This window comes from Triticum dicoccoides, chromosome 3A, assembly GCF_002162155.2.
Source record: "Triticum dicoccoides isolate Atlit2015 ecotype Zavitan chromosome 3A, WEW_v2.0, whole genome shotgun sequence".
In the NCBI taxonomy this organism is placed as follows: domain Eukaryota; kingdom Viridiplantae; phylum Streptophyta; class Magnoliopsida; order Poales; family Poaceae; genus Triticum; species Triticum dicoccoides.
In genome coordinates, this window is record NC_041384.1 from 557,029,765 (window position 1) to 557,055,140 (window position 25,376).

A 25,376-nucleotide genomic window follows, 5' to 3' on the forward strand; every position below is an offset into this window, starting at 1 on the left:
GTTACCACTTTTTATATTTTCGTGTACCCTTATTGTATTTGCACTGCCAAGGTTTTTTTTTTGCCATGTTATCTTTTTTTTTGGAGATTCACCTTGTTATCTTGGCTGCATAGAGAAGTGAACTTCAGTGATGCTGGGACACAATATTGCCCATAACTAATTCGACAGGTTAAACAACTAATGTCTTTGTTATCAGCAGTATCCTCTGAAGTCTGAACCAAATTAGCTTAGATTTTAGTCAGCATTTAGTTGTACTTGGCCTGCATGGACATGTCGTCCATATTTGTGCACATTGCTGCCTTGCATCAGTCTTTGATCTTGTGGAAAGTACCTGCCACCTTCCTGTATTAGTTTTCTATGTTTAAGACGCTTTTGATGTTGTTTTGATTTATGAAGCAACTAACTAGATAATTGTCATATACTTATATTTCATCACCATTTTATTGTTGGGATGCATCAACAACATATCATGTCCAGTTTCAGAAAAATGATTAAGCAAACCCATCCAAAATTATGTGTTGGCACTAATTCCTACCATAATCCAAGTAGTGTCAGAATTTCTTCGTCTGTAATAGCTAGATGATGAATATCGCTTTTCTTATTTCTTATGTTACTCCTGCACAAATACCAGTACTTTCTAGCCTTTCTGTACATTTAACATTCATTTCAGTTCTCATGTGATATAAGTGGTATGCCACTTGCTTAATTCACATTCATTTTCAATTCTTTTTGGCCTGCAGCTCCGTTCTCTATCTAATCCAAGGGAAATAGCTCAAAAGGGGGATATATTACGGATCTTTCTGATGGCATGCAGTGTCAAATCAGTGAAGCTGAGTGTGATAGGACTATCCTGTTTGCAAAAGCTTATATCACATGATGCTGTAGCATCATCTGCGTTGAAGGAGATATTAGCTACTTTGAGGGATGTGAGTTTCTCTTCACTTATGTATCCACTCGCCTCACTTTTTTAAATTTAGTATAATAATATTTGCCTTAGAATTTCTGTGGTTTCTGTTGATGGGCTTATGTTAGTTGTTATTCTGGATAATTGAGTTTGATAATGTGTTTTTCTTTGGAAAGCTGATTCTTCATCATAACATTTATATTTTAAATAGGATCTTGTGCTTTATTTGACCTCTTGTAAATATTTGTGTGATTTAATTTGATGGATCATCCTGTAGTATGTTAACTCTCAAGACCTTTAAACTAATTACACTGAACTGTGATGTTTGTCTGACTGCAGCACTCAGAGATGCCAGATGAGAGTCTTCAGCTGAAGACATTGCAAACAATGTTGATTGTCTTTCAGTCACATTTACGTCCTGAAAGTGAGGTAGCAGTTATGAATGGTTATCATCTAAATTTTTTAATGTCTGTAATAGATGAAATGGTTTCTTACCATCTGTTGTATGCTTAGCTGGCCTTATAACACATAGAAGCTTCCCTCTATAAAAAGATTGAATGTACGACTCTAAAGTGAGCCAGTGAGCAGTCACCACTTGTTAGCATTCTTGCCTTCCGTTTTTGCATTTGACTCATTTGAATTTATTTATTTTGTAAAATAAGGTACTCTGCCTGTTTGTTTTATTTCTTTGGAGTGCTGGTGCCTGGCGTTTGAACTTGGGTTACCAGATGTTTATGTTTCAAACATAGTGCTTTTTTATTCATTACAGCAATCCAGGGAATCTTTCTTAAGTCCAACAGCAGAGAGTAACTCTGATTGCACCATGAATTTTTGTTTCTGATGGGAGAGGGGAACACTGCTGTTGATTATTTCTTGGAGTGCATGTGAAACTTGACTATTTTGATAGTTCATGCAATTCTACAGGATGATGTACTATTTATTGAATGCCTTTTGGGAATCATTAGTATTGCTGTCCACAGGTTTATCTTATTAGTATATTGTTTCATTTCTCAGGAGGACATGTCTCAAGCCCTTGGCATATGTCTTCACCTACTTGAAAGCAGTCGATCTTCTGACAGTGTCCGCAAGTAAGCCCATTCAAGTTGTTGGCTCATGGATTCACAATTTCTTTGTGGCAATCTCCTAAATCATACATTTCTCATTTAGCACGGCAGCAGCTACGTTTAGACAAGCAGTGGCATTGGTCTTTGATAATGTTGTTCTTGCCGAATCACTTCCGACTGGTAAAGCATCCCCAAGATTTGGCTCGAGTGCTAGCTCTGTTGCCAACAATGTTACTCGTAGCTTCGGCCAGACGCTGTAAGGCTCAGTCTATTTCTCTTTCTTCAATATTGTTCTCATCCAGTAGCAATACAGCTAATATCATAACAAGTTTGTTAGTAAGAAACACACCTTTATGCATTATCATCTATGGAAAAAAAATCATGTTGCATCAAACCGCTCGTGTCTGCCTGTCTGGCATATTATCCATAGATGGGACACACATGAGATGAGACACTAATCATGATGGATAAGTCTGTGTACTAGGGTCCTTGTGGGGCTGCAGCACATGGTCCTTGTGGCAGTTAGGAGGATAAAGTCCTGGACCATCAAGGACTGGCTGTTAGGATAGAGTAATGATGGATAAGTCTGTGTACTAGGGTCCTTGTGGGGCTGCAGCACATGGTCCTTGTGGCAGTTAGGAGGATAAAGTCCTGGACCATCAAGGACTGGCTGTTAGGATAGAGTTCTGTTCTTGACCATCAAGGACTGTCAGTTAGCATCTTAGACTAGCATCTTAGACTGGCATCTTGGCAGCATCTTAGCATATGCCTTGGCTGGCTAGCAGCCTATAAATATGTATCCCCAACCCCTCGGGTTGGCATGGCATTGTGTGAGAAATAAACCAACGAAAATTGTCCCAACTCTCCTAGTGTCATCCACATCTATCAATGCTCAGGCTGAAAGGTCTAACAAGTGGTATCAGAGCCAGGTTAACCTGTACCCTGAGCATTTCCTGTGAGCAGCCCAAGTCGGTAGCAGCAGCTGCTCCGTCTGCCTCTGGTTACCTTCCTCCCTCCGGACTGTCGAGCAGCAGCTCGTCTTCATCGGCCTCCTCTTCACGCAACAGCCCCCCTGCAGCGAGCCATGTCTGCAGGTCGCTCTCAGCACACGGCTACCTCGAGCATGCGGCGCCGGCAAGAGGCCGAGCGCGCCGTGGCAGAGGAGCGTGAGCGAGCGGCTGTAGCAGCGGCTGCTGCGGCGGCAAGAGTGTCGAGGCTGGCTGCAGCGGAGCTGGCAGCAGCCAGAGCGGAGGTAGAAGCAGCCAGGGCGGAGGTAGAAGCAGCAGCAGCAGCAGAAGCAGCCCGTGAGGCTACGGAGGATGCCAAGGCACTCCGCGGCAGCCCCGGCAGCTCCAGCAGCTCCGCGCCTGCGGACGAAGGCGCCGACGCAGATCGCGCCAAAGTGGCGCAGGAGCGGACGGCGCAGTGGGCAGCCGAGCACGCCCGCGCTCCAGGTGGAGGCGCGCACCGCGACGGCGGCTGCAACGACCAGGACCGCGGCCTCTACGAGGTTCGGACTGTGGTCAGGGATGTTGGTTCCAGTGTTGGGTGGCCTACCCTCACTAAAACCAACTACGTCGAGTGGGCCGGGATCATGAAGGTCAGGCTCCAGGTGCGGCGCATGTGGGAGGCAGTCCAGGACAGCAACGTCGACCACCTAGAGGATTGACGGACACTGGACGCCCTCATCGCCGCAGTCCCGCCCGAGATGCAGTTCTCGCTTTCCAACAAGCGGACTGCCAAGGAGGCTTGGGACGCCATCGCCGCAGCACGCATCGGCAGCGACCGTGCTCGCAAGTCCACCCTGCAGGCACTTCGTAAGGAGTGGGAGAACCTGGGCTTCAAGCCAGGTGAGGACGTTGATGACTTTGCTCTCCGTCTCAACACTCTGCTGCAGAAGATGGTGAAGTTTGGCGATGCCACCTACACCGAGGAGAGAGCTGTCGAGAAGCTTTTTCAGTGCATTCCCGAGAAGTACAAGCAGATGGCTCGCTCGATCGAGTCGTTGCTGGACCTCTCCACGATGACGATCGAGGAGGCGATAGGTCGACTCAAGGTCGTCGACACCGACGAGCCACAGCCCCCCCCGGGGCCCGTCACCACCGGCGGGAAGCTGCTCCTAACTCGGGAGCAGTGGGATCCCAGCCTTGGTGACAGGAAGAAGGGGGATCCTTCCTCCTCGACGGGCGGCCGCAAGCGTGGCAAGCAGCGTAAGGCGCGAAGAGGCCCCCCGGGCAGGGCACAAGGACGTGCCGAAGGTGACACCCGCGGAGGCGCCAAGGACGGCGCCGCTGGCAAGCCCAAGCCGGCACAAGACAACAGTTGCCACAACTGTGGCCGGTTTGGCCATTGGGCCAATGAGTGTCGGCAACCACGACAAGGCCAGGCTCACGTCGCACAGGCGAAGGAGGAGACGGCTCTGTTCATGGCGCATGCAAGCATTGAGCTACCCTCGGCGACTCCAGTCGCAAAGGCTTTCATCCACCTTGATGAGCCAAAAGCACACGCTCTTCTCGGCGATGGCTCCGGGAAGGACAAGGCTACGGGGTGGTGCCTCGACACCGGCGCCACCCACCACATGACCGGTCGAAGGGAATTCTTCGCCGAGCTCGACTCCGATGCGCGAGGCTCCGTCAAGTTCGGGGATGCCTCCGCTGTGGAGATAAAGGGCGTCGGCTCCGTCATCTTCACCACCAAGATGGGAGAGCACCGGCTGCTCACCGATGTCTACTACATCCCTGCGCTAAGGAATTCCATCATCAGCTTGGGACAGCTGGATGAGAACGGCTCACGCGTGCTGATTGAGCATGGGGTCCTACGCATCTGGGATCGCCAGCGTCGCCTTCTCGCCAAGGTGCCCAGAGGTGAAAATCGACTCTACGTCCTTGATGTGCAGGTGGCACAACCGGTCTGTCTCGCTGTCCGTCGAGACGACGAGGCGTGGCAGTGGCATGAGCGCTTTGGGCACCTTCACTTTGAGGCCCTGAAGCGTCTAAGTGCCAAGGAGATGGTGCGAGGCCTGCCATGCCTCGACCATGTGGAGCAGTTCTGCGACATCTGCGTACTGACAAAGCAGAGACGACTCCCCTTTCCCCAACAGGCGAGTTTTCGGGCTAAGGAGAAGCTGGAGCTCGTGCACGGAGACCTGTGCGGCCCGGTGACGCCAGCCACACCAGGAGGTTGACGCTACTTCCTGCTGCTCGTCGACGATCTCTCCCGCTACATGTGGGTGATGATCCTCGGCAGTAAGGGAGAAGCGGCGGACGCCATCAGGCGCGCGCAGGTTGGTGTGGAGGCGGAGAGCGGCCGCAAATTGCGCGTGTTGCGCACTGACAACGGCGGCGAGTTCACGGCGGCTGAATTCGCGTCGTACTGCGCCGATGAGGGCATCCAGCGCCACTACTCCGCGCCGTACAGCCCGCAGCAAAACGGCGTCGTCGAGCGGCGCAACCAGACGGTTGTGGGGATGGCTCGGGCTCTCCTCAAGCAGAGAGGGATGCCGGCTGTCTTCTGGGGAGAGGCGGTGCTAACGGCCGTCTACATCCTCAACCGCTCTCCTACTAAGGCACTCGACGGCAGAACTCCGTACGAGGCCTGGCATGGGCGGAAGGCGGCGGTCTCTCATTTGCGGATCTTTGGCTGCCTTGCGTTCGCCAAGGAGCTCGGCCACATCGGCAAGCTCGACGACAGGAGCACTCCGGGAGTCTTCATCGGCTACGCGGAGGGCTCAAAGGCCTACCGCATCCTCGACCCAAAGACACAACGTGTGCGCACAGCGCGAGACGTCGTGTTCAACGAAGGGCGAGGGTGGCAATGGGACAAGGCGGTGGACGACGGCTCGACGCCGACGTATGACGACTTCATTGTCGAGTACGCTCACTTCAAGGAAGCTGGGGGAGCAAGCAGCTCCTCTTCACCGGGCACGTCTACCCCGGCCCCCAAAACTACATCGACTCCGGCGCCTGCTACACCGACGACACCACAACCGGCGACGCCGCATACTCCAGCCCCGGCGGTCGCCACTCCGGGCTCGTCTTCATCAGCACCAGCTCACGCAGAGCACAACCCGATGAAGCTCGCTTCCCCGCTCACTCACGACGAGGAGCGGGTCGACGCATGGTATGGAGGCGAACAGCTGCGGTATCGCACGATGGATGATCTACTCGGCGACCAGCCGGTGCCGGGACTGATGCCACGTGACCTGGAGGCGCAGCTACAGCTCGTGTGTGAAGACGGCGAACCACGGTCCTTTGCAGAGGCCGAGAGAGACGCGGCATGGCGCGCCGCGATGCAGTTGGAGATGGATGCGGTCGAGCAAAACCGCACCTGGGAGCTCGCTGATCTCCCTCGAGGTCACCACGCAATCCCCTTAAGTGGGTGTTCAAGCTGAAGAGGGATGGAGCCGGCGCCATCATCAAGCACAAGGCTCGCTTGGTGGCCCGAGGCTTCTTGCAGCAGGAAGGAGTCGACTTCGACGACGCCTTCGCTCCCGTGGCACGGATGGAGTCCGTGCGACTTCTCCTTGCGCTGGCTGCCCAGGAGGGCTGGCGTGTCCACCACATGGACGTTAAGTCGGCATTCCTCAACGGCGACTTGAAGGAGGAAGTCTACGTGCATCAGCCACCTGGGTTTACGATTCCCGGCCAGGAGGGCAAGGTGCTCCGCCTGCGCAAGGCTCTCTATGGCCTGCGGCAGGCACCCAGGGCGTGGAACGCCAAGCTGGACTCCACGCTGAAGAAGATGGGTTTCGAGCAGAGCCCGCATGAGGCTGCCGTCTACCGACGGGGGAGTGGAGGAAATGCCTTGCTGGTGGGCGTCTACGTTGACGACCTGGTGATCACCGGCACCAAAGGTGCAGAGGTGGCGGCGTTCAAGGAAGACATGAAGGCCACGTTCCAGATGAGTGACCTGGGGCTCCTCTCCTTCTATCTAGGGATTGAGGTGCACCAGGACCACTCCGGGATCGCGCTTCGACAGTCCGCCTACGCCAAGCGCATCGTTGAGCTAGCTGGGCTCACCGACTGCCATCCAGCTCTCACTCCGATGGAGGAGAGGCTGAAACTGAGCCGCGACAGCACGACGGAGGAAGTGGATGCTACGCAGTACCGACGCCTTGTGGGGAGCCTTCGCTACCTCACTCACACACGGCCGGACTTGGCATTCTCCGTCGGCTATGTCAGTCGGTTCATGGAGCGACCAACGTCGGAACACCAGCAGGCAGTGAAGAGGATCGTCCGCTACATAGCAGGGACCCTCGACCACGGCCTCCACTACCCTAGGTGTCCTGGGGCGGCACACTTCGTCGGGTACAGCGACAGCGACCACGCCGGCGACATCGACACCAGCAAGAGCACGAGCGGGATCCTCCTCTTCCTCGGCAAGTGTCTCGTGAGCTGGCAATCAGTCAAGCAGCAGGTGGTGGCCCTGTCCAGCTGTGAGGCTGAGTACATAGCGGCCTCCACCGCCTGTACTCAGGCGCTCTGGCTTGCTCGACTGCTTGGTGATCTTCTCGTTCAAGACACCAGAACGGTGCAGCTCCTGGTGGACAGCAAGTCCGCCCTGGCCCTGGCAAAGAACCCCGTGTTCCACGAACGGAGCAAGCACATCCGACTGAGGTATCACTTCATCCGCAGCTGTGTGGAAGAAGGGAGCATCGAGGCGAGCTACATCAACACCAAGGATCAGCTCGCAGACCTGCTCACCAAGCCCCTTGGGAGGGTCAAGTTCCTCGAACTTTGCTCCAGGATTGGGATGATTCAACTCTCCCACAAGACGACGTACAAGACTTAGGGGGAGAATGATGGATAAGTCTGTGTACTAGGGTCCTTGTGGGGCTGCAGCACATGGTCCTTGTGGCAGTTAGGAGGATAAAGTCCTGGACCATCAAGGACTGGCTGTTAGGATAGAGTAATGATGGATAAGTCTGTGTACTAGGGTCCTTGTGGCAGTTAGGAGGATAAAGTCCTGGACCATCAAGGACTGGCTGTTAGGATAGAGTTCTGTTCTTGACCATCAAGGACTGTCAGTTAGCATCTTAGACTAGCATCTTAGACTAGCATCTTAGACTGGCATCTTGGCAGCATCTTAGCATATGCCTTGGCTGGCTAGCAGCCTATAAATATGTATCCCCAACCCCTCGGGTTGGCATGGCATTGTGTGAGAAATAAACCAACGAAAATTGTCCCAACTCTCCTAGTGTCATCCACATCTATCAATGCTCAGGCTGAAAGGTCTAACAAATCACAGGCCAAGGCATGGCAAAAAAATCCCTCAAAGATTTGCTGTAGTGTTCAAGTGTGAAAGGTATCAAGACTAGTGGATCATAAATATTTAGACAGTTAAGCTAGAAACCAGGATCCCGAGTCTTATTGTGAAGTGTCTGGCTTCTATGTGATGATCCCATTCTTTGTTGTTTAATCATGATTATAGAATAATATGAGCATTCAAGCAATACTATTATATTTTTGATAGAAGATATTCTTATTAGCCTGTTATGGTGTATCACCTCTGTTCCAAATTATAAGACGTTTTGGATATTTCAATATCGACTACATACGGACTGAAATGAGTGAATGAACACACCAAAACGCGTCTATATACATTCGATTCAGAAAAAGTTAAAACATCTTATAATCCGGAACGGATGGAGTAGTAGCTAATTGACTGTTCAGTCAGTGCAGATTAACTTCTATCCTTCAACAATCCTTTCTTTTCTACTATCTTGTATATTTGGGTATCTGAAGCTCATATTTCTCTGTTAGTATTTCTGTCCATTGACAACATTGGCATCATATGTATTTAGAATCTTATCAACTGCACCATCATTATATTTTGCTGTGTGCTGGATACTTATTGATGAATGCACATTTGTGTTGCCCGTTCGACCAAGAGAGATCTCGCTCATTGCTCCTGTGCTTTTTTAGTACATTTGTCATGGTCATGCCGTTAACATGGATGATAGTTTAACCAATTCTATATTGCTTATGTTTCTGTTCCATCAACCTTTTCCTTCCAGATGATGTTGAAAAAAACTTGATATTCAACATACCCTGCTTTACAGATCACTAGCGTTTAGCTATGGAGAACTCACCATGAGGGAAGATCTTACTGACGTTGGAAAACTCGGTCTCCGTCTGCTCGAAGACCTGACTGCTCTTGCTGCAGGTGGATCTGTATGTGTGAACAATTTCTGACTGTACCTTTTCTGTTCTTCGTTAAATATGAATAATTAACTGGCTCATATTTTGCTGCTACATTTTATTTAGTATTCTAGACCTAAGTTTTCTTGATAAAGTTACTACTGTCTCTTTCTTTAGGCTAGGTGGTTGCATGCTCAGTCACTGCATCGGACGTTTGCCCTTGACATACTTGAGTAAGTTCTCTTTTCATACTGAAAATCTTGGATACTTCCATATTAGCCAGTTGTCACAGCTTTCATGATGCCCAATATTCTACACATTTTGTGTTTTAACAAAGTTTAGTGTTGGATGAAAGGTTGTTTACTTGAGCTGCTGCATTCACATGTCTTCTAAAAATTGAAGTGCACGAGCATCTCTCATGAAGGAGGTGCTTCGCGAGATGCTTAGAAGAGGGTTGTTTGCGACATAAGCATCCATTAAAAAGCCCAACCTTTTAGTGCAAGTATATACGCGTTTAGGTGGTTACATCTTCCTACAAACTCACAAGTGCCCATGCAAGCATTAGTGCTTAACGAAGAATTTAATTTGTGCCCGTGGATTTGTACATTTTTTCTTCAGTATGGCAAAGAAAACTACCTGTAAGCACCTTGTATCATTGAAGATGTTGGCGGTAGTGGAATAGTGGACTGTTGCAATTCAAATCCTTAATGCGTTTTCCCAGTTTTTACTTCTGAGGGGAGCATGGAAGCACTACATATCACACTATTATCTCAAAGATAATCCAATGTGAAAACAAGATGTATTGATTCAAGTGCAATAGTCCACATTACTTGCTCAAAGATGGTTCCGTTATGAACAATAGATACAGTCAGTTCTTTGTAATCTGGAACGATTTTTGTTTCATTTTTATATTTTCTTTCTAGATATGTTAAATGGGGTAAATATGTCAGATTTGGATTAAGCCAGCACATCGTTAATTTACTAGTCATGCTGACTTGAGTTTGCTCTTCATTTTGTTTGGTTGGAGTTATGAAGGCATTCTCCAAATTTCTGGATTGTTATTAACTTGTCTCAAAGATAATCCAATGTGAAAACAAGATGTATTGATTCAAGTGCAATAGTCCACATTACTTGCTCAAAGATGGTTCCGTTATGAACAATAGATACAGTCAGTTCTTTGTAATCTGGAACGATTTTTGTTTCATTTTTATATTTTCTTTCTAGATATGTTAAATGGGGTAAATATGTCAGATTTGGATTAAGCCAGCACATCGTTAATTTACTAGTCATGCTGACTTGAGTTTGCTCTTCATTTTGTTTGGTTGGAGTTATGAAGGTGTTCTCCAAATTTCTGGATTGTTATTAACTTGTTTCAATATTTTTTCTGTTTCTTCTGTAAGTGCATTTTTCTTCTGTTTCTGCATTTGTTTTGTGATTTGTTGCTGATTTCCTGTCTTATTTGTTAAGTAACACACCAAAATTTGATGTATTATTTTCCTCAGTTCCATTATAGTTTAGGCAGATTAGTGATAGCAATCTTTTCATCAGCAAGCTTCTTTTAACTTTTTTGTCCTCATAGAATATATGGAAGGGGAGCCTTGGCGCAGCGGTAAGGCTGTTGCCTTGTGACCTCCTTGTGATCCTGGGCAAGGCTGGTCACGGGTTCGAGTCCTGGGAACAGCCTCTTGCAGAAATGCAAGGAAAGGCTGCGTACAAAAGACCCAAAGTGGTCGGACCCTTCTCCGGACCCTGGGCAAGCAGGAGCTACGTGCACCGGGCTGCCCTTTTAGAATATGTTGATATTATTTAGGATTGGACTTGAAGATAACTTATCCTGAGTCCTGACTCTGTTGCTGAGTTTATCTTGACGTGCTTTGTGCTAGGTTTGTGCTATCGACATATGTTCCTGTATTCCGGGCATTATTATCTTACCAGCAGGTTCGTGTTTATGTACATCTTTTGTCCTCAGACATTTTTGTTAACCATTGATCCATAACAAAAGAGTCTCTTAAAACTTGCCAGGTATTGCGACATCAAATATGCTCACTTCTTATGACTTCACTCCGCACGAATGTGGAGGTAAGTAAATGGAAATAAGGACTTTCTTTTAAATGTATAGCATGCTAAATGTCTAGTCAGAAAATTACAAGGCCTCGCCACTATTGCAAAATTTATATGCAGAAGCACGAATATGACCTACCACTTTACTAACCAAGAAGTTTGAAGTGCCCTTCAAGTACTTTTAGGTGCATCCAGTATCTATGTTAAGTCCAGGAAGGAAAATGTCAAATGGTGAACCTCATCTTTTGGTGTGCCAGTACCTCGTTCAGTTGCAAGGAAATAAAAATACATAAATGAAAATGAATTTTTATGAGTTCTTTACTATTTCCGTTTCCCGATTTCATGCATGATCCAGTTATTAACTGATTCTGTATTGGTATGTTTGCTGATTTACTTATCTTCAGCTTGAAGGTGAAGCAGGGGAACCTGCTTTCCGCCGTTTAGTCCTACGTTTGGTTGCTCATGTTATCAGACTCTACAGCTCTTCACTTGTCACTGAAAGTGAGGTATTGTTCTGTCCAACCTCATGTACACACCAGTACCGCAACAGGCCTGTGAGCCACTAAATAGTCTGAATTAAACCATCTAAAACGATCAACTTAAGCTCCAACACAGAAACCTTCTGATAACTTTAATTGATCAACCAGAGTCCAGAAAACTGCTGATAATAACTAGGCTCTGTTTGGCATTGCAGTGGATTATGGCAATTGGCAATCTCTTTTGGTAGAACCACTTTCAGAGGTTTGCATTTTTTGTTAGCTACGTTTGTCTAAAAATCAAACTGTGAAAGGAAGATGTTACTATGTCCCAGATGACAGAACAATCCACTGGAAACGGGGGAAGAACCATGGGATAGCAGTATTTGTCTAATTCTAATAGGAATGGCTCCTAGATCTTTTACAAATGGCTTTTCCGTAGCAGCTTTAAATTAAGCACTGTCATCGAAACCCGGTGCAGTTCTATCAGTAAACCCCTTCTTCTGCAATATGTAAGAATGCAAATCTATACTTAATGTGAGTCCAGCCGATAGCTTTTGCTAAGTATTGTGCAGGTTATAATTAAAAACAAAAGAACGGCTGGACTAGCTATCCAGGTTCAGTACACATAGGTATGACTGTTTTTAAAATAGTATAGACAATCTTGACCATTGGATCTTATCTGGATTGGTGTGATTGAGCACTAAGACTCCAAGAGTAGCCAACATATTTCAACGACCCTATGAATCAGAATTATTCACTTTACCTTCTATTGACATCAACAATCAGCCCTAGTTTGTTCTATCAATGATTTAGCAGTTGATGTGAGTTGTCATTCTGCCATTTTAATGGTAGTTTGTTCCATATATATTTCCCAATAGTTCAACCATAAGATCTTGTATGTTGAGCAAAATATGTTGTACTTTCAGTTCACTTAAAGGATGAAATAGTTAATTAGACAGCTCTATATAGTAATGACTTAATGAGTGCTCAAGGTGCTTTTACTTTATTCTGGTTATTTATCCTACATGAGCACTAAGATGCTTCTGTTGACAGGTATTTCTGAACATGCTTGTGAAAGTTACCCGCCTGGATTTACCTTTATGGCATCAGATACTTGTTCTCGAAATTTTGAGGGTAAGTTCCTTGGATACAACGGAAATTGATGTTTGTGGATGATCTGTTCTTACTTGTGCATACCTTTTGATTACCAGGGTTTTTGTGTAGAAGCTCGCACTCTGCGCTCCCTATTTCAGACGTTTGACATGTATGTATTGTATCCCCATAACTCCATGCTTTCTTTTGATGTGGTCATTCTATGCCTATGGCTGACTTTATTTTTGACTTGTCTAGAAGCTTCTAGATCATGCTTGTGTTGCAGGATAGGAAGTTTGTGTCTGCATGTCTTTCCCAAAAATAATTGTTGGCAATATTATAAACTGGCTCATAATTCACATTGTATTATTAATTGTTCGTTTATAAGGGAATTGGTTCCAGAGTTTAACTTGCGTAGGCATGTAGGTAGCACATATCATGATGGAAGTTATATTCAGTTGAAATTGTGTAACTTGCTTCATTTGCCTGAGAGAAAGGTTTTTTAGACCAGTGTCTTGAGACATGTTTGGTTCCTTTCCATCCTTTTTGCCTCTAATGAGGTGAACTACCAAATATCTAATCAGGATTCAGGAAGCTTTATCTTCTATGAAGTCTGTCATAGTTCATTCTTGTGCTATGATAGCCTTGCGAGTCTAGCGGGACTTGAAAATATAGTCGCGGTAACTCATATCCCAAATTAGGGACAACTGTGTGATGCATTAATGCATAGATTCTTGAACTTTTACTTCATTTTTCACACCCATTTTAGGCTAACCACATCTTTTATGTGAAGTTATGTTAATTGGGTTAAAGGGTGATAGATAAGGTTGCAGTGCTGTCAACAGTACTGTTGCTATAGGACAAGTAGGTAGATTCAAGAAATCCTGCCAGAGACACCATGATCCTAAAATGTTTAGCATCATTATTTATTTATGTTTAATTGACGGAAATGGCAAGTCAAATCTCATTTTAAAAAGGGTCACTTCTTAGATATCAGTGAACCTTGTTTTCTTTTGGTGATTGGATGTGTTAAACCTCTCAAGGGAATTTAAGGATTCTAACATGCGACATAGATAGTTGTTAACATGCTACTGGTGTTGTGCAACCTTATTGGGGTTGCAACTAAGGTATTTTACCCGTAACTAGATTAACTGATGAAGGTAACAACTGAAAGCCCCTCTGTTATGTTTTAAATTTGTTACTTAGGTCAGAAGCCTGCTTTGTACCTCCTTGTCATACGAGTTACTACACTGATGCTTTTCATCTCTGGGCATGCATTATACATTGGGCACATTTATACTTATTCTGGAAAACCTCAATTAATATTTGTATTTTTTTTGCTATTAATACAGAAACCCTACAAATACTAATGTTGTGGAGAACATCGTTAAAGCACTTGCTTTGGTGGTAGCTACTATTCAGGTGATATACCTTACCACATAACATTCTCATTTTGGTTTGTTGGCATTGCACTTCTAATTAGTCTCATCATTTCAGTTCCTTGTATGTTCTTGTACCACTTTCATGACATGACATGACTTTTCCTTTTTCTTTTGGATAGTAGCTTCTTTATTTATTTTTGTGCATGATTTGTGTCTCAAGATCAGACGTATTGACTTGGTAATACCATCTCCAGTATAAGCTGCCTTTCTGTTTTTATGCTGTATTAGATGAACTGACTTCTCACTCATGCTGATAGGCATCCATACCATATGCTTGGCCGGCATATTTGGGCATTGATGTGCATTTATGATGCAAACCACTAGCCTTTTTATCTATATATTTATATATGATCTAAAAGTAGTTGCACATCCCAAATGGAGCTTTGTTGAAAACGGTAAAAAAATCGCGAATATGCAAAGCTTGCGTATCTTTCATTGATAGAAGACTAGAACAAGTTACAAGGTCTTCGACACTGAAACAAAATGGAATGTCGGAAGAGAGAGAAGGGGGGCGGGGGGGGGGGATATAAACTACCACATGCAGACTACTCCCTAAAGCACCCGCTTGCGCCCATAGCTGAGCTCCATCCTTGATGAGCTGTAGGAGGTGGCTTAGGGAGGGGTGTAGACGTCGAACATGCACCCATTCCGATGCTTCCAAAGGTAGCATGCCGTCAGAAGGAAGAGGGAAGAGAGCCCTTTTTGGTAGGAGGAAGGGGACGTGGCAAGGCATCTGACCATCACTCCAAGAAGAGGTCGTTCGGTTGTGGTGGAGCAATGGTGGAATGGCACCAAGTTACTCGTACCAAAGCTGGCGAGAGGAGCAGCCAACCAGGAGGTGCTGCATGCTCTCTGGCTCCTGGTTGCATAGGAGGCAATAATCGGTGTGAGGCAAGCCGTGACGCGCGAGCCTTTCCGCGGCCCAGCACCAGTCTTGGGCAGCCAACCACATGAAGATCTTGGTGTTCGAGGCGCCCAGGTTTTCCAAGTTAGCCGCCGGTGCGGGTCTGGCAGCAAGCCAATGAACATGGTAGAGTAGCAAGAAGCGGCGGTGTAAACTCGGGCTCGGTTCAATGCCAGACTAGCTTTTCTGGGATATTTGAGAGGTGGGTGTGGCGGAGCAAGCGCCAAAGCTCGACATACTGGACCATGGCGGCAGGGCCAAGGGCACCTTGGATATCCTGTACCCCATGATCGAAGCTGTAAACCTTCCTGAATAGTGCGGGATTTGTGGCGTCGTCGAGGGACCATCGTGACGATAAGTGGCGCAAGCTCGGTGATGCAGCAGCCGGGGACCTAGTGATTCGTCCAAAAAAGATGAGAATGGCCATCACCAAGCTGCCAGGAGGTAGATGCGTGCACAATAGCGTTAACCTCGTCATGAGTTAGAGGAAGGTGACTGTAGGGACGGTGCAGATCAGTACGTTGTAGCCAAACCCACCAGGCGCGTAGAGCCAGACCGGCACAGTGAAGATCCCGAACTCCAAGGCTGCCGAGGTGCAAGGGCCAGCAAACTCGAGGCCAGTTGACCTTGCATTGTCCACTGCGGGCATCCTTGCGTCCTGCCCAAAGGAAGCCTCAGATCGCCTGGTTCACCCTCTTGAGGATGGATTTGTTGAGCGCGATGGCGACGAGGAAGTGGTTGGGGATAGCACAAAGAACGTGCCTCACCAGGGGCAACCGATCGCCGAGGGATAGCATAACAACACGCCATGTGGGGATCTTGCCTTCGATCTTCTCGGCCAGGGGAAGAAGAGCGGCTGTAGGCACCTTGCCAAGTGAAACGGGCAAGTCGAGGTATCGCACCGGGAAGGAGGATATGGGGCAAGCAAGGTCGCTCTGGATCGTGTCGACGTGTTCTTCAGTACAACCAATTGGGGCGGCGGAGCATAGTGACCGCCTTGTTTGCTCGTCTACGTGACAACGCTTGCGATTTGCATGGCTCAAATGTGGTGACGCGAGCTCTGCATTTTTGCGTGTCCATGCCGCACATCGCCGTCAGAAGAGCCATATCTTCTTACCCAAGACTGCGGACTGCACCGTATCTGAGCCGGCTGCCCTTGCCGACGCGGCCTTCGACCACTTCTCGGCCATCATTGGATCTTCTGATGAACGTGCTTTCTCGCTCGCCCTAGAATAGGTTCACCCATGGCACTTTGATCTGGCGGCTCTTGACCATTCTCCGAGGATGAGATTTGGCATGCGTCAAATCCATGCCCATGGGCAAGGCACCGGGACCGGATGGGTTCTCCGCGGAGCTCCTTCGTGCATGTTGGAATATTATCAAGGACATTCTTGACGCCTTTGGAAAGTTCTATTCTCTCAATGCCCGTGGCTTCGAGAAACTCAATGAGCATTCTTCACCTTGCTGCCCAAGCGAGCTGATGCCGAGTCCCCGTTTGACTATCGTCCGATCAGCCTTATTCATCTCATTGCCAAGCTCTTTGCTAAAGCCCTCTCCCTTCGGCTTGCCCCTCGTCTCGGAGGCATGGTGTCCACGAACCGGAGCGCGTTCATTGCCGGGTGCAGCATCCAGGACAACTTCTTGCTCATGCAGCAAACCGCCCGCCTCATCCACAACCTGAAGGTCCCTCTCATGATGCTCAAGCTCGACATTGCCAGGGCATTCGACTCAGTCTCGTGGCCATTTCTTCTCCAGATCCTCAGCCACCTTGGCTTTGATCCGTGCTGGCGTGAGTGGATCTCCATCCTCCTCGCTACGGCTTCGACTCGAGTGGCTTTGGTATCCATGCTTGTGAATGGCGTGCCAGGGCACCCTATTTCCCATGCCAGGGGCCTTCGGCAAGGTGATCCGCTTTCTCCGATGTTGCTCACTCTCATCATCGACGTCCTAAACTCCTTGATTCTTCGTGCGGTCGAGAGAGGAATGCTTCGGCGTCTCACTCCCAGGCACATGGCTTCGAGTGTTTCCCTCTATGCCGAAAACGGTAATTTTGATAGTACCCTGGTTTTTGTTTCTCTGAGCAAGTTAGTGAGGCACGTCCTGTCACAGTATCTCATGAGTTATCCTCAGCCTGGCCCTAGATATTGTGATGCCGTGTATTTGAGTCACCTAAGTTCGGTGAGACATCATAATACTTCCTCCTGTTCACCCTGTAGGTCTAACCACACAATGCACACAGGCCAATAGACACAAGGCTAATCTAACACTTAACATGTATGAGCCTATGTTGCCCCTATTAGACGAGGTGATCCCACTGCCCAACATTCTATGTCTTATTTCAACCAACGGTCATTCTCTACCAGCATTAAAATCATGGGCTAACATGGAAATAAAAAACATAGTAACTGGCACTGCAGCCTTGATGAGTTGATTCCAGTTGAATGCTATTTTTATGAAAGACCATTCCTAAGAAATTTCTTATATTACAAAACGGAGGAGTGGAGATTCACCTGGCCTGTATGGCTGGGCGCAATGCCAAACCACCTGAGCTACACTTTTCTTATCTTCTGTCATCCATAAGTGCATTTTCCAAAGTTTTCTTGGTATGTTCATTCTTGTTTCCTTATTCTTGTTTTATACTCAAGTTAGCAGCATACCCCCGCTTTGACTTCAGCAGCTCTCCTTTTAGCCACTGTTCAGGATATCGGTAACTGGTACCATATCTGTCGGGGGCTGATAAGGGATTAATCGGCGAATCGGCCATTTAACTAAATATATCGGTAACCCATTTATCGGTAGGTTAACTAGGGCCATATTTATATATCCGAGGCTACATAGCAACATGCATTCTACTGAATGTCTAAATATGCAATCCTAGGCTACATAGCAACAAGGAAGAGTGTTACATTGATGTTCTGATGATGTCTAGATATACATAGAAGAGCAGCAGCAACAACAACACAGCAGCAATAATTGTACATCACTATCTAACATCAAAGGAGAGCAGCACAACAACAGTACGTTTTTTTTTGAGACAATCTCGCGAAGCTTTTATTTAACTCGTCACAATGTTTACAGGGACGAAAGATAGATCACCTGGGTTGCCTAGCCACACACGGCGGCCAACACCAAGTGAGAGAGCATGCTTTGCTAAATTGTGAGCCTTGACATTTGAGCTCCTAAACTCATGGCTAAAAAAGCAATTAACAAAATTCTTCGAACGATCTACTATCTCCCTAATGATAGCTCCGTATACCGCTGCACTCGGCTGCCCAATATCATCGATGACCACTTTGCAGTCCGAGGCCACCGAGATCCTGTTTTCATACATATCCTTTGCCAGAGCTAACGATTCCCGCACAGCCAGGGCTTCAAGCGTCGTAGGATCATCAATGCCATGAAAGGTAATCGTGGACGCACCCAGGAAACCTCCCTAGTGATCCCTGCACACCGCTGCCACCGACCCTATGGGTCTGGTTCTCATGAGCGCTGCATCAACATTGATCTTGCATGTTCCATCTTTCGGTGGTACCCATTGGTTCAGACGAGGTTGAGCCACCCTATGTTGCCCTTGTGGTTTTGTTAGTACCTGGAGATCGTTGAGAAAAGAGACCACAAAAGCGTTTGTTGCATGTGGTGTTTGGTGCAGGCCTTCGTGAATCAGTTTCCTCCTTGAGCTCCATATTGCCCACAAAGTTACTCTAAGTCTGGTGAACTCGTCATGTGATAATGTGTCCTTCATCGTGAACAACCATGATTTAGCACTTGGGTTGACGCAAGTAGCCATTTGGCCGACCAAATTCTCCGGTGCTAGAGCCCATACGCTCCTTGACATGGTACAGTCGAGCAAGGCGTGTCTCCAGGAGTCCGCCGCCCCACATATCTGGCATGCCGGCGAGGTAGCCATGTTGCGGTGGTGTAGTATATCATATGTGGAAATCGACTCCCTCGCCAACCGCCACAGGAACACACGGATTTTGTTCGGAACTTGGGTGTGCCAGAGAGACGTCCAGTTGCTGCTCTCCTCAAAGCTAGAAGGCCCCTCGGTACCATATAGCCAATTTTCACGGCTTAGCTTGGTACATTGGATCATGCGATATGCCGAACAGACGGTGAACATACCTCTCTTCTCTCTACTCCATGCCCAAAAGTCATCCACTCTCCTTGTGCATAATGGGATCTTGAGTATGGCCTCGGCATCAATAGATATGAACACTGAACGGACCAAATCCTCCTTCCACGTGGCTGTAGTTTGATCTATGAGCTCATGCACGCGGGTAGGTGGATCTTGAATCAGAGAAACTATGGGCCTAGGGATACCATCCCTCGGAATCCAGTTATGTTCCCATATCATCGTGTCCTCTCCCGTAGCGATTCTCCTAATGATTCCTTGCTTCATTATGTCCCTTCCATCAATTATTGCACGCCAGATCTGCGAGGGGTGTGCACCCAGCTCGGCCTCCAAAATTCCCGTCTCAGGGAAGTATGCTGCCTTCAGAATCAAAGAGCTCAAAGTGTTAGGGTTATTCAGCACTCTCCACGCCTGTCTGGCAAGTAACGCGAGGTTAAACATCTCTAGGTCGCGGAAGCCCAGCCCTCCCATATATTTTGGCCTCGTCATGATCTCCCATGATACCTAGGCTGGTTTCCGTTTGCCTTGCTTGCTACCCCACCAGAACTTCCGTATGATGGATGTGATATTTTCACACAGGCCTCTCGGCAGGCGAAAGCAGGCCATAGAGTAAACTAGGATTGCCTGAGCAACGGATTTGATGAGCACTTCCTTTCCTGCTGAAGATAACAGCTTCTCCATCCACCCCTTGACCTTTTCCCACACACGGTCACGAAGGTATTTAAAAGTGCCATTCTTTGAGTGCCCCACATCTGTTGGCATTCCCAAATATTCGTCACTCAAAGATTCTTTGTGGACTTGAACAGCCAGCTTCACACTCTCCCGGGTTGCCTAAGGACACCCCCTGCTAAAGAATAGTAGACTTATCATTATTCACTCTTTGACCCGAAGCACCACAATAAGCATTCAATAGGTTTGTCACCGCATCCGCTCCCTCAACACTGGCTTTGAGAAACAGCAGGCTGTCATCTGCAAACAAAAGGTGGTTTACAGCCGGAGCTGTTGGAGCCACCTTGATTCCTTCTAGCACTAATGACTGAGAACTGGATTTTAAAAGGCACGAAAGGCCCTCCGCTGCAATCAAAAACAAGTAAGGGGAGATAGGGTCTCCCTGTCGAATACCTCTGGAAGGTTTGAACTGGTCTAGTTTCTCTCCATTAAAAAGAACTGAGAAAGACACTGACGATACCATGTGCATCACTATATCAATCCATGCCTGTGCAAATCCCAGTTTGGCCATAATCGCCCTCAGATACTGCCACTCCAAACGATCATACGCTTTCATCATGTCAAGCTTCAGAGCGCATGTGCTGTTACTCTTTGCCCTAGACCTCTTCATGAAATGTAGACACTCGTAGGCACATATGATGTTGTCAGTAATTAGCCTGCCTGGGACAAAGGCTGACTGCTCCTCAAAGATGATGTCAGGCAGTATTTGTTTGAGTCTATTTGCCACAACCTTTGAAGCTATCTTATATAGGACGTTGCATAAGCTTATAGGTCTGAATTGAGAAAGGAGAGTTGGGTTTGTTACCTTTGGTATTAGCACCAATACCGTATCATTTATACTCTCCGCACTCTCCTCTCCTCTGACGATTCTAAGTATCGCCCTCGTGATCTCCTCGCCACACAAAGACCAATGCCTCTGATAACAATGAGTTGGAAAACCATCTGGACCCGGTGCTTTCGTCGGGAACATTTGGAATAGGGCCACTTTCACCTCGTCATTTGTATATGGCGCGCATAAGATATCATTCATGCCTGCTGTCACCTTAACCGGAACATGAGACATGACCTCGTCAAGCCCTGTCACACCCTCGGATGTGTATAAAGTTTGATACAAATCGTTAACCATCTCTCTAAGATCTCCAGGGTCGTCAATTAGCACACCAAGCGAATTAGCCAGGGCTTTCACCATATTCTTCTTGCGCCTGATGCTAGCTTTGAGGTGAAAAAATCGCGTGTTCTTGTCCCCGGAGGCTAGCCACTCAATTCTCGACCTCTGTCGCCACATCAGTTCCTCCCTGTGATATAATTCGACCAGTTTGTCATTGATTTTTATCTCCACATGTGAAGGTCCCGACCTCGCAGGATCGCCCCTAAGGCGTTCAAGTTCAAGTTTCAAAGCTCGGATCTCTTTCCGCACGCTACCAAAGGTGTCTTTGTTCCACTTTGACATGTCTGTAGCTAGAGCAGCCAGCTTGCGCCGAATCTCCTCCACAGTGTGGCCCGAGTGCTTTGAGCCCCACTTCTCTACGATTGTCTCCTGCCATTGTTCATGAGTTTCCCACATGGTCTCATACCTGAAACCCTTACGTCCAGTTGGCGCGCTGGGCTCATTTATCTCCAGGAAAATTGGACAGTGGTCCGAAGTGGCCGCCGTCAGGTGGGACAGGCTAGCAAGGGGAAACTGAGCACTCCATTCTGCAGATCCAAGCGCCCTATCAAGTCTGACACGTGTGAAAGTGCCGCCCGCAACCTCCTTTTCGAAAGTCCAAAAACGGCCTTTGTACCCCAAGTCCATCAACATGCACACGTCAACGGCATCTCCAAAACCCTGGATCTGGGCATTACTCCGCTGCCCCACCCCTCGTGCTCATCCGGACGCAGAACTTCGTTAAAATCTCCAATGCATAGCCATGGCAATGCGCTTTGACTACTTATGTTTTTTAACACTGTCCAGGTTAGTTGTCTCAACTGGGTTTGTGCTTCACCATACACACAAGTGAGTCGCCACGGATCTTTCCCAGGGTCGAGAATTGAGCAATCAATATGATACACAGAGTAACCAAGAATCTCCAGTTTTATTGGATTGTTCCAGAAAATACCAATGCCTCCACTCCTCCCTTGACTATCTATAGCAAAACTATTATCATATCCCAAGGTTCCAGCAAGTGCTTCTACCCTACCTCTTTCAATCTGAGTTTCTACAATACAGAGAATAGGGGGGGGGGGGGCAAACTTCTTCGCTAACTCGCGAAGCTCATTAACTGTCGCGGCGTTGCCCACCCCGCGACAGTTCCAGCACAGGGTATTCATTGCGCCCGGCGGCCCTCTAGATCGGAGGACGCGATGTGTTCTCTTGAAACTTGACCGCTAGCGAGATTTTTGGAGCGTTCTCGGAGGCTGCAACAAACTTGGCCCGCTTGGGTTCCTGCTTGGAGTTTGAACTGACCTCCACGGGTGGTGCTAAGAGCATGAGTGCTGTATTTCCGGTCTTCACAGGGGCTGCAGGCGCCACCTGTGCCTGAGAGTTTGATGATTGGATCTTCTCCACCATGTCACCCTTGGTGCGCTTGCGGTTATCCTCCACTTCTGTCATCGCAGTGTTACGCTGCGTGCCCTCCTTCGAGTAATCCCCCGGTACTGTACTCCTTCCCCCTGACTGGCGAGTTCGCCCAGCGCCTCTTCCACGTCCTCCGCGGCCACCTCTTCCTGCTGATCGGTTCTGCCCCGGGCATGGACCAGCACCCCGGAACCATTCTGCTCTTAAGTTCCTTAAAAACTAGGGCCGACTTTGGATGTATGCCGTCCCCATGTTCCTTGAACTGGTGCCCCAGGTGGCCACACACGGCACACCAATCAGGAAGCCTCTCGTACTTGACCTTGAAAATTTGCCGCTCTTCCCTGTGCACCAGGCTCACTGCATTCTTCAAGGGCTTGAACACATTAATCTTGATTCTGACCCTATAGAAATTTCCCTCAAAGTCCCGCGACTTGGGTTTCGCATAGACAAACTCTCCTACCTTCATGGCTAGGGCTTTTATGAGAGGGTAGAAACCATCAGGTAAATCATGCACCTGCATCCATAGCTCCAGAGTATCCAACTTCACCAGCGAGGGTTTTGTGAAACCATCGTATTCAGCCATAATCACTGCATTGCCCTTGTAATTCCATGGTCCCTCTTGCATCGCCCTCTCCCAATCACCGAGACACGCAAATTGCATCGTATACAGATTTTCCTCCAAGGGCCGTATCTGAACTGGCTGCGCTAGATCCCAGGCAGCTCTCATCGTCTTGTAGAAGCCATATTGGCTGTACTTCTTCTCCGTGTGGACGCGCGCTATGGCCATCCATCTAGTCGTCTCTGGCGGCAGCGGATCCTCCTGATCCACTACCACATCGTCCATGTCCTCCTCCTGGAGTCCAAGCTCGCTCATGAGCGCCTCCAGGTCCTTTGCCTTGGAACTCGAAGCCGATTCCGCCATGGTTGCCCTAACCTAAGAAGTTTCGATCGGGTGTTGTCGCCAAACCCTAGCCTTACCCCAGACCGAAGGAGCGTGTACCAAGACCGGGCCGCACTGCTCGAGTGCGCCGTGATCAGTCCGAGCACAGCCCTACGGCGAAGACGGGGGGAGGGTAGCCGGAACCCTACGGGGCGATCCAATCGCCGCCGAGGGTAGAAGAAACCCTAACGAGAGGGAATCGCTTGCTTTGATAGAAAAATCGCACAGCAACAGTACTACTTGTACATTCTTGGCATAGGAGAGTGGTTTTGGGCCAAAATATGCTGCCCAGTTAATCGGCCCAGACGATAATTCGGTCTGACAACCAATAAATCGGCTTGTCAGACCGATTAACTGGGCTTCCCAGTTAATGGGCCGAATAGGCCTTTCTCATATCGGAGGGGGGCCGAATAGCAGTTAACTGCAGTTAATCGGCCAATATTTGTAACAATGCTTTTAGCTAACTTCCTATCTTAGTATCCTGCTTTCATTAATATAGAGAAAAAGAAATCATTGCTTGCTTAATTCTCTGTTTGCGTGCAGGCGTAAATTTGGTCTTTGTTGTTTACATAACATATTGTCAAATCTCGCTGGTAAAGTCTTACAAGAAACAGTGGGTTTGACATGATGATGCCTGTTTGTCGTCATTTTGTTTCTAGTGCAATGCTACATTCCTATACATATATTGAGCACACATTCTATTATAGGCTTCAGATTCAAGCGAAGAGACTCTTGCAGCTGTTGCTGGAATGTTCAGTAGTAAAGCTAAAGGTACCTTCTACAATGTTCAAATTCCGTTGATAGTTTACTAACTCTGTTATCTTCATTTGTTTACTCAAATTGCTGAAAATACGAATAAAATGAAACTGATATGATTTACAGGGATTGAGTGGAGCATGGATACCGATGCATCAAATGCTGCTGTTTTGGTTGCTAGCGAAGCACATACCATCACTCTTGCCCTTGAAGGCCTCTTAGGTGTAGTTTTCACCATTGCTACTTTGACAGACGAGGCTCTAGATGCTGGTGAGGTAAGACCGTAAGAAAGAAAGAATTATTTAGAAGAATTTGGGAAGGTAAATTTAATAAATGTTTTTTGCCTTTTAGCTTGAATCACCAAGATGTGAAGTGGATCGTCTGGTATGTAGTGGACAATCAGCTCTTCTTTGTGTCGCCATGGTCAATTCAACATGGTTAACCATCCTGGACTCCCTTTCACTTATTTTAATGAGGTGAGGTCCATATTCAAACTTACATTTTTCTTGTACTTGAGGTCGTTTTCTCGTTTTCCTATGCTTTGCTCATGGGAATCAAATTAATAGGTCACAGGGAGAAGCTATAATATTAGAAATACTGAAAGGATACCAGGCATTTACTCAGGTGACCATAATAGTCTGTTTTACCTATTGCTTTGGAGAAAAACCCTGTTTTAGTGATCTTATAGCATGACACCCACTTGCTATGGCTTTTAATGGGATGCTGATGTTTGTTGTTTCTGTTTTATCCTTTCTAGCCCCATTGTCTGTTGTAGTCCTTTCTACAGAATTATACCAATTACCTTTTCTTCACCATGATAATATGGCATACAAACTCTTGCAGGCCTGTGGAGTGCTCCGTGCTATAGAGCCATTAAACTCTTTTCTAGCATCGCTTTGCAAGTTTACAATCAATAACCCAAATGAAGGAGAGAAGAGAAGGTATGCCACTGGCATCTTGTTTGTTAGAATAATACCACACTTCTCTACGGGGAGCTCCTCTTAAGTCTGTCTTGCATTTTGAATACATGATGTCTTTTTCAGTATAATGGGCTTAGTTACTATATACGCATGTCTAAGTGATTGTGGTTTGTGGTCATAATACTTGTTCACCTTATGGGTTCCAGCCATGTCACCTGCTGATCATTAACTTCAGGGTCTATATAAAGTTTTTTTTT

At 47.3% G+C, this 25,376-nt stretch overlaps 1 protein-coding gene across 1 annotated transcript in view; it reads left to right on the forward strand.

The window, feature by feature from the left end:
* Positions 1-25,376, forward strand: part of LOC119269164 (protein MON2 homolog) — a 40,658-nt gene that overhangs the window by 1,754 nt on the left and 13,528 nt on the right. The window contains exons 2-18 of the mRNA XM_037550937.1: positions 741-926; positions 1,244-1,333; positions 1,919-1,992; positions 2,072-2,224; positions 9,029-9,140; positions 9,285-9,340; positions 10,991-11,045; positions 11,130-11,186; positions 11,573-11,674; positions 12,701-12,781; positions 12,859-12,911; positions 14,092-14,161; positions 24,151-24,214; positions 24,326-24,474; positions 24,551-24,675; positions 24,766-24,823; positions 25,043-25,140. Of these exons, the coding sequence (XP_037406834.1) occupies positions 741-926; positions 1,244-1,333; positions 1,919-1,992; positions 2,072-2,224; positions 9,029-9,140; positions 9,285-9,340; positions 10,991-11,045; positions 11,130-11,186; positions 11,573-11,674; positions 12,701-12,781; positions 12,859-12,911; positions 14,092-14,161; positions 24,151-24,214; positions 24,326-24,474; positions 24,551-24,675; positions 24,766-24,823; positions 25,043-25,140 (1,583 nt within the window). The remainder of the gene's footprint in view (positions 1-740; positions 927-1,243; positions 1,334-1,918; positions 1,993-2,071; positions 2,225-9,028; positions 9,141-9,284; positions 9,341-10,990; positions 11,046-11,129; positions 11,187-11,572; positions 11,675-12,700; positions 12,782-12,858; positions 12,912-14,091; positions 14,162-24,150; positions 24,215-24,325; positions 24,475-24,550; positions 24,676-24,765; positions 24,824-25,042; positions 25,141-25,376) is intronic.